Source organism: Atractosteus spatula, chromosome 11 (genome assembly GCF_055471065.1).
Source record: "Atractosteus spatula isolate fAtrSpa1 chromosome 11, fAtrSpa1.hap1, whole genome shotgun sequence".
In the NCBI taxonomy this organism is placed as follows: Eukaryota; Metazoa; Chordata; class Actinopteri; order Semionotiformes; family Lepisosteidae; genus Atractosteus; species Atractosteus spatula.
In genome coordinates this window covers 48,203,034-48,212,285 of record NC_142716.1, presented here as the reverse complement: position 1 = coordinate 48,212,285, position 9,252 = coordinate 48,203,034, and the positions used below count along the sequence as shown (strand labels likewise).

The 9,252-nt window shown below is 49.7% G+C and overlaps 1 protein-coding gene across 1 annotated transcript; it reads right to left on the bottom strand.

Annotated features, from left to right (window-relative positions):
- Positions 1-4,309: 4,309 nt before the first annotated feature.
- On the bottom strand, positions 4,310-6,052 carry rasd4 (rasd family member 4). The gene has a single exon (XM_088928416.1). It carries the CDS (start codon positions 5,814-5,816, stop codon positions 5,190-5,192), a length of 627 nt encoding a protein of 208 aa, XP_088784542.1. The 5' UTR covers positions 5,817-6,052; the 3' UTR covers positions 4,310-5,189.
- Positions 6,053-9,252: the final 3,200 nt, after the last annotated feature.

Here is a 9,252-nt window from a genome sequence, read left to right as displayed (position 1 = left end):
TCAGACCTGGATAGGTGCACTTTGGCAGAACAGAGCAAATCTTCACCACCATTTCTTGGAGTTAAAGCATCTTTGGTTTTTGAGGTCCGCTACAGGAACATTTAGGCTCCTGACCCTATACTCGCTCCAAACTCCTCAGCTGTTTGTACAGTAGTCACTGAGGAGCTTCGACCAAGTCCAGGGGCAGGAGCTGTAGCTGAGCGCCTGTCTGGCTGCCCTGGACACTCCCTTCCTGGAGGAAAACAGCACCATGAAATAGTGTCTCTACAGGACAATGCATCTGGGACAGCCTGCATGAGCTCCAGTCTTGAGCTGCACCTGGCAAGTCACCCCCAGCTGCCTTAAGGTTATTTACAATGTTCCGAACGATATTTTATGCTCTTGAGTAAGAAGAATCTTGTGGCAAAGGGCCATACGGCTTGTATTAGTGCAGCTGTTACAGCATTGAGCCTGATAGCAGAGGGCTGCTGCAGTTCAGCACTGAAGAGTTCTATGAAAGAATATAAACAGCAGGACCCTGTCAATGCAGTGAAAAATTGAGGGCCTACCTGATGTCCTTGTGCAACCCCGGAGTCGGTTTTGCTTGCCTCCCACCCCACCCAAGCCATATAAAAGTCTGGTTTCAGAGCAGAGCAGCGAGCCCCTCGCACACAGTCCCCACCTGGTCATCGGCGAGCGTCTCTCCTCGTCGCCCGGAGCTGTGCGTCTGTAGCCAGAGGAGAGGGGCACGATGTCAAAACCGCCTGCAAAGAGGAACCAGAGAGTAACTGATCGGCGCTGCACTTCCTCGTCCGCCACCAGCGGAACAATGCACCTTCTCTCTGCACAGCGCTGGAAAGAGGAAGCACACCGCTGGCTGTGTCTCCACCAGAAGCCACATTGCTCTGCATCCTGCTGTAAAGCGTGGGCCTCTGCCCCGCACCGCTGGGGCTGTTTCTTCATGACCGATCTAGTCATTCTCTCTCCTGTCCAAAGCTAATGTGAAACAGCAGCCCCAGATGTGCACAGACGTGTCCTTCGAATTCTACAGCACCTCTTTTGGGAACTGAGCCTTTCAGTCTCCTATGTCTGCCCAAAAGACATGCTTACACATGGGCCATAAGCCACCTGTAATTTATACTAAATGAGCGTTTTTTTTTGGTGAAAGTATGAACAGACTTAATACCTGATGATTTAGGTTTCAGATGCTGGTAATGTTATGAATTTTCAAATCGTTACACCTTGTCTGACGTCTGTTGCAGTGTGTTCGGTGCGAGAGTGTTGTTTCAAACTGAAATCTAGCCCGAGCAGTGACAGTAGCCAGCAATCCCTGCCCTGCTCCTAGTGCAGACTGAAGCAAAGACCTACCCCCACACCTGGCTAACCTGAGGAGGGAAAGCAACGGGTCAGTCTCTCACAGCTGTTCCTTATCACAACCGTTATGGAAATGAGCTCTATGTATCTAATTCAAATGCCCCTCTTTGCACTTGTCTCGAGCAACCCTCCCCAGCCCATCTCCACCTCGCTGCTCCCCCTGGGCTGACTCCCTCTGAATGGGGTTCGAGTCTCCTCTTCCTGTGGCCAGCAGGCTGCCCATTAATCAAGCGGGTGAAGCCGAACATCGCCCACCAGATAAAGCCAAACAGTCACAAAGCATCTAATCCTGAATGTTGCTGTCCCTTGTGAAACCATGTTTAGGCCGAACCCCTCCCTGACGTCCTCATTCTCCAGTAGCAAGAAGCACGAGATAACCTCTGTGTGAATTAAAAGTCTATTGTGTTTTCTCTGAGTAAGATAAGATAAGATCACTTTATTAGCCATATACTACTTCTTGCATTAGGAATTTGTCTTTTCACAGACCCCAGCTTGCTCTCCATGAGACACACAGACGGGGAGAGAAGCTTGGGGTCAGAGTGCAGGGTCAGCCATTCATACGGCGCCCCTGGAGCAGCTGGGGTGAAGGGCCTCGCTCAGGGGCCTTTACTGGATCCCAGCCTGCCCTGCAAGCTGTACAATAGGGCTCAGCCACAGCTGTTTCTTCTTGTTTTCATTGTGACATGTCATTGATTTATCTTCCCAATCAGACTACACACGGATTATGTGTTAATACATAGATTTTTTCTCAAAACATATAATCTAAAAACAGTGGTGCATATTCTCCAGGGCCTCTAGAAAGTGTCCTCACTAGTAGCAGCACTGTGTGGATCTCACCGATTGATGGTAAATCACATCCTTTGATCCTATGATCCTCTGTGCCATTGCCACAGCCCTTTGTGGTGCATCTCTGTCATGCGTGGTAGTACAGAGAAGAAATGCCCCCCTCTTCTCGAAATCAAAAGCACCTCTGTGTAGTTTTCAGGGAGTTGCACCCTCTGGTTTGTGTTGCACTGATCCTGCTGAAGAAAGGATTTTGAACACGTGTCTCAGGTCCCCACGTCATCTCAAGGCTAAAAAGGTTCAGCAGTGCAGGACACTCCCTTCAGCCCAAGGGTCGTCTCTGGACGGATCTCCGAGCAGCAATATCAGTCCTGTAACATGTCGACCATAATTGCACACAATATTACACAGTAAATGAAGCCTTACTAATGTCTTATAGCTCTAGCATAACATCCCTTGATTTAATTCTGCATTTGTAACTCTATATCCCATCATTGTTTTTCATTGCTTCCCCACATTGTCTAGAAAATGTAAAAGCTGTGTCACCTTAATCTTTTTCATACGTGGCCTCTTCTAGCTGGGAGTTTCCCGACCGAGAGGCTTCGGCTGTACGACATACTGTACCTCTGTTGATCCGCTATCATACTGATGGCTATGCAGTGTAAGAACTACAATTAAAACGGATAACCCAGGAGATCTGGTGCTGATGTGAGCAAATCTGATCAACCTCCGCTGTCTAAAGCTTGAAACTAATTTAACATTTTTTAATAAAACATTTTACATGTAGAAAGTCACAGTCTTAGAAACTGAGAATCACAGTTTGATTGATCGAGCGAGCTCATTGTTTTCCACTTACACCAAACGTTTTAAAAACTGTGAATTTCCGTGGAAAGTTTAACATCATTTGCATTGCAGGAACAAGACCACTTCCTACTAAACAATCTCGGGAACAATAGTCTTTTGTCTCCAGTAGTTTGCCCCGGGTTCCTTTACTCAAACGCACCTGCTAACACGCCGTGATCACGCCTGCGCAGTCTGGGCCGCCACCACTGACGGGTAATGCGGAGAGGCCACCGCTAGGGGGCAGAGTGCGACCATTCAGCGTGACGACCGCTACTAAACCGTGTTAATAAGGCAGGCAATGTCTGTTCAGCTGAAGAGTAGTGCGTGAAACGGGTTTGGGGGAATTGATTGTGTATTTTGCTAATTACATGCCGTTCTGCTGTATGCCCCCTCCCGTATTGAAATAATGCAAAATAACTTTAAATCTCCTGATATAAAAAGCACATATTTGTCTCCCAAAGTTAAATAAACTGGACAACATTCGATGCAGAGCTCATCTTGAGAACTAATAAACCTTCTCGTATTCGGAAGTTTTCTCTGGCGCAAGCCTGCTCAATTATGTCCAGCACCAGTTTCCCGACACACCACGAATGTTGTTGCCTTCTCCGTCAGGCGGCGCTCGATCACTGTGTATAGAGGAGATAAAACAGTGGGCTTCGCGGTTCTGGAAAGGTTTTTTTGTTTATATTTTGGGTTAAAGTTAAAAAAATGATACCGTAAATGTTACAGGGATAAATTATTAACCACCCAATTTGGGGAAAAATAACTTCAAAACCAAGTGAGCCACCTGTGTTCTCCAAACGCGTGTAGTTTTGTTTTTTTTTTAGCTCTTATTGGACTTTGAAGAACTGCAGGGGAACCGGGTATCAGGAGTTCTGTTCCCGAAAGGCAGGAGTTGGTGTCGCACTAGGAAAAGCCCAGCGGAGCCTTCGCTGAGCCCCACCGACTCACCTGTACCTCAGTACCCGCACAGGTATGTAACCTGGGGATTCTCCGAGCCAAAACGAGCTCTTAACTGGTGCCACGACTGAGGCACAGAACAGTGACATAGAAGCGCATGTTAAGGATCTTAACTGTCAGAAAACTAGTATAAATATGTTGTTCTGATTTCCCAGTGAAGTCAGGAAATGTAATCGTTCTTTTTACCTCTTATCTGGCTGAGAACAAATGTACAGCTTGATAACTTAATTGACCATCGTGAATCTGCAAACCAATTTTCCTTCAAAGTACCGGTTTAAGAGCTTTATGTGAAAATAATCACGTAAAAATATTTTCCATTTTGCACGTTAATGACCTTTTTCTGGGACCGTTCCGGGAGTTCTCACACGGGTTGCTGATGAAGCATTTCTATTTTTATTAGATTACCAAAATTAAGAAAACGAGTAACATCAAGTAACAAAATTAAGAAAACAAGTCTTTATCAAGTAACAAACCACGACCACACACGCACGCACATTGAACGTTTTTTTTATTTGAAATAAAATACCCAAATAAAGATCCAGGTAGAAAAAAAAAAGGTGCTCGCTAACGTTCGTGCAACGCAATACTGAAAAGCACAGTTAACAAACCGCAGTGAACACGACACATGAACTCGGGTTTCAGTCGGAAAGAGGGGAAGGTCACGCCGTAAGCCTAAGTCCTGCTCTCGTGCATCGCAGGCGGCTTCAAAACGCTAAGAAAGACGTTTCTATTTACAGCATTTGGAGTTCAGTTATCCCCCCCCCCCCCCCCAACACACACACACACACACGGAACTGTATAGATGCATGAAATAAACGCGCTTTTAAAAATCAAGCGCCGAGCACAGCACAAGCGTGGCGCATGCAGCCGTCTCACGGCGTGCGAAGGTGAGAATAAAAAAACACCGCGAAGTGAAAACGAGCAGACACGACATCTGAAGAGCAATGAGTCTTCTCGTCGAGCCCCGCAGCGCGCCGAGACGGGAACGGGATTGTTTACAGGCGCAGACTGGCTCCGTCGTGCGGAGAAGCCGCCGGCTCAGTCTCCCTCCCTCGGACTGTCCCGCCTGCTCCCTGTGCGAGGGTCCGCAGCGACGTGTCCCTTCCTCCTGAGGGCGCTGGAGGGAGGGGGCAGGTTGGGTTGGTTTGGGTTGGGTTGGAGATGGGTGGGGCGGGGGTTTTGGAGGCAAGACCAGAGTCACTTCCTCAGCCTGTTCCCGTGACAACCCGTGAGCTCCGCTCCCCGCGCCGCTAGGACACGGCGCAGCTGTTGGTCTTGCTCATGGGCGGCCGGGAGCCGGCGCCCGCGGGGAAGGTCTCGCGGCGGCGCCACAGCGCCGGGCTCAGGCGGCTGGGCAGCTGGGCCTGCTGCAGCAGCTCCCGGAACACCTCCAGCACGTTCTCGTTCTCCTTGGCCGAGGCCTCCAGGAAGCGGCTGTTCCAGTCCAGCTCCACGGTGGACAGCACGTCACCGCTGGACACCCGCCGCCCGTCCTCGCGGTCCGCCTTGTTGCCCACGACGACAATGGGCGCGGACTTGTCCTCCTTGACCTCCAGGATCTCGTCCCGCAGGCTCCTGACGGCCTCCAGGGACTCGGGGTCGTCGATGGCGTACACCAGGGCGAAGGCGTCGCTGCTCTGGATGGAGAGCTTCCTCATGGCCGGGAAGGAGTAGCTGCCGCTGGTGTCCATGATCTCGATGGTGACCTTGGCTCCGCCGACCTCGTACTCCTTGCTGTGGAGCTCCTCCACCGTGCGCCGGTACTTGGTCTCGAAGGTGTCCTGCAGGAAGCGCCGGATCAGCGCGGTCTTGCCCACGCCAGCCGCCCCCAGGAACACCAGCCGCACCTGGGTCTTCTCCTTCTCGTCCAGAGACATCGCCCGGCCCGGGCTGGGCTGTGACCCTGGCACCTGCCTGTGCTTCTGTATTCTCGATCGGAGCTCTCCGGAGCCCTGCAGACTCCTTTGCTAAACGCCAGCCCTCCTCAAGTTGTCGAATCTGTTTCCGAGCGCAAGTAGCCGTGCGATGCAGTAGGCAGTGGTCACAGCAGCCCTTGCCACTCTGGCTGTTGAATATCGCAGCAGCAACAGTCGAGGAGCAGTTTGGTGACTCTCTGCCTGCATGCCTCCTATTTATCTGTGTTTTTGCCAGCTGAGGTTCCCGGGCTCCAGCCAACCAGCATGCCTCGAGCTGAAGGAGTGTGTCCTCCCGCGACCAATGACACGGCTCCATGCAAATGAGTTCTGGAATAAAATAGAAAAGGGGAGGGGATGGGGAGGAGGAGGACAGTGGTCCAAACCGTCTGGAGTCTCAGAGCATCACCACTAGAATACATCGCAGCTGCAGCTAGCCGTGTAACTCTGTCTGCAGTAGAGGGAAAAGCAAGCAGCTTCTTTAGTTGCTTCACCACAGGCAAATCCGAAATGCAAAGAAATTGAGGCAGGATTAGATATCACCCTGCACCACAGTGCGCCTTTCCACCTTCCTAAGGTGTATTCCTGTAGATAATGACCACAGGACTGCATCATGAACGCTAGAAGCGACTGGTTCTATGGTTTGAAGAGATAAAGCATTTCTCTTCCTCATTTGTTGAGATGTTTGTGCACAGAACCTTTCTGTGTTGGGAAGCAAATACAATCAGGTGAACTCTTATTCATGGTTCTTTTGCGGCTCATTGATAGAGCTGTGCCATCGAGTCTTTTGTAAAGGAGAACGTTACCAGTTTGAAACGGGTAACTGAATAGTTTAAGGGAAACTTGGCTTGAGGGTTAACTGGTACGTTTTAAAACTTTTATTAGACAATGGAAATGTTTGTCTGCATTTATGCATAGAAACGCTTTTTTCAGTGAAGATCACAAAATTGCCCCATTCTAACTAGCAACGTTTCTGTAAATCTCTTTAACATCTGCACTGAGCTGTGAAAAGTCACTTATGTTTCCACTCTGCTGTTCTGTGTAAGCGTGCATCTTTCATGATGGAACTGCTGAGCCTCAGCCCTGCTGGGTGACCCCCGACCTCTGCCGCTGTTGTGCCTTGCGGGCGTGGCCAGTGAGCGCCAGGCTGGTGAAGACTGCAGAGCTCCTCAGGGGTTCTTAGGCCAGGAAGAGGTGATATTAATATTGAATACATGATAAAAACAAAATTGAAAGGTAACATTAGGTTCAGCAGTTTTGAAGTTAGCAAGCATATTTTATTGTTTTGCTTGTCTGCAGGGAAATATCTCTCCCTCCCTTCTTCACAGTGTCAGTCTCTGCAGTGTGAGAATTTAGACTTATTTGTGATGCTCTGCTTGCATTTGTGCTTCGGTGACCTTTCGGACAAGAGGAATATTGTTGAATTGGCTGGTGTGTCACACAGTTCTGAGGTCAATTAACTCCTAGACCTGCGCATATATGAAAAAGCTAATTGCATGTTGTTGAAGCTGATAGCCTGGCTTCCTTCAAGAAGCCCCTGGTTGACCTCTTTGGATCAATTAGATGCTTGCAGACGGCTTGACTCTCCTTCCCTGTTTTATAACTCTTCTTGTGTTCTTAGGCTGCAAGTGTGAGCAAGTTATTTAGCACGCCTTGCTTGCATGAGTACTGGTGGTTAACTGGGACCTTATCCTGCTGTTACTGGAAAGGTCGGATGGAGTCAGCTTCAACTCCACAGCTTGGCAGCTCATTCCAGATGTCCCATTTGCCAGGTGCCTTTGTTTCTATGTTGGATTACTTCTGTCAGCATGTTTAATACAGTCACCAAGCCCCTTTCTCACGTGTTTGTACTCACAGCCGGGCCCTGGAGGTCAGATGAGGCCTGTGCCCTGAAGCAGTAAGTGGACGTGTTTTTCTGTGTGGCGGCTCTGCAGAGGGCTCTAAACGGTTGGTTCCAGAGTCCTGCGCGCGCGTCCCCGAGGGCCTGCGACGCTGTCACATCGAGTTAAGAGCGCTGGCAGAGGAGCGGACGGGGCTCCGGTGAAGCGTTCCTCCCGAGGACGTCCTGTGTGATCAGCGTCAGGCGGCGGCGGAGGGGGGACAGCTGACAAGCTGTGCTGTCCTGCTCCGGGGAGCTGGGAACTGCTCCGACACCCCCAGCCCTGTCCATTCACACACTGCTGGGCGCGGCACGTCAATCTCGGCTGCTCCCCGCTCCCTCTGTCCCGCTGTAGCACAGAGCAAAGACGCTTCTCCTGCAGGGGCTGGGCTGAGCGTAGGCACCCCTGCAGGCCTCCATTAATAATAATAATTATAATTCCTTACACTTATACAGCGCTTTTCTGGACACGGCACTCAAGTGGACTCCACTCCACTCAAACTGCAGTGGACTTCTGAACACCCATGAGGGCCCGCTGGTGTTTTCACAGCTCCTTCGTGTGGGGCGCTTGGCCCAGCAGGCTCGCCTGACGGAGGGCGCTGAGCTGCGTGAGGACCGTTGTGTCTTAGGCTGCGCTACAAAGCCCACACCGGGGGCGAGAGCTTCCGAGGAGCACGAACCGGAACACCTGCAGCGCAACCCGCAGGGGAAGGCTGCACCGAGCAGACAGGTTCCCTTGACACGTACTGCTGGGGGGTGCTGCGGCACTCATTAAAGAGATTTGGAAGCATTAAATGGTGTTAGCGAACTGCGCCGTGACTTACTGCTGCACGGCCCCTGTGATTTTAAGGAGACGTGTGGAAATCTGTGAAGTGTGTTAAGCCCTTGAGTAGGGCTGGGCGATAATTCGATAAAGATAATTATCGCGATAAAATTTTCCTCGATATAAATTTAACAAAAGTTTGATAAATGTTCGATATATGTTTCTGCTTTGTGCATGGTATGTGCATGCGCACAAAATACTGCGCGAGTGCGCGTGCGTGTTGCAGACCGGGCAGCTAACGTGGTGGTGTTGACCCACACGGTGGTGGCTGACAGGACTGTAGTTGGCAAGTGTTTGTTGTGTTCTTAAAATAAAGAGTTGTTTAATTAACTGTTTCTTCAACTTTCACTCAGGAGAAAAAATCTGCCTTTAAACTTTAAACTAAAAGAAATAATGATTTGAGATTTATCGTGATAATTATCGATATCGACTGATATGAAAATTTTTATCGTGATAATGTTTTTGGCCATATCGCCCAGCCCTACCCTTGAGAATCCTGGAGCCTTATTTATCCTGAGGGTCCAGGAACATGCATACATCATGCATCCCTTGTATTATTGTTAGCATTATTATTGTTGTTCTTGTTTTTCCAGCTTTTGGCCGTCCAGTTATTCTCCTCTATGATGAAGAGTGAATCTGACAAATGGAGGGAGTTTAGACTTATTTCACTGCCCCGAACTCAAGGAGCTGGAGCCTGT

Coding starts and splice junctions, on each gene's coding strand:
- rasd4 (XM_088928416.1), bottom strand. CDS start 5,816: ATGTCTCTGGACGAGAAGGAGAAGACCCAGGTGCGGCTGGTGTTCCTG.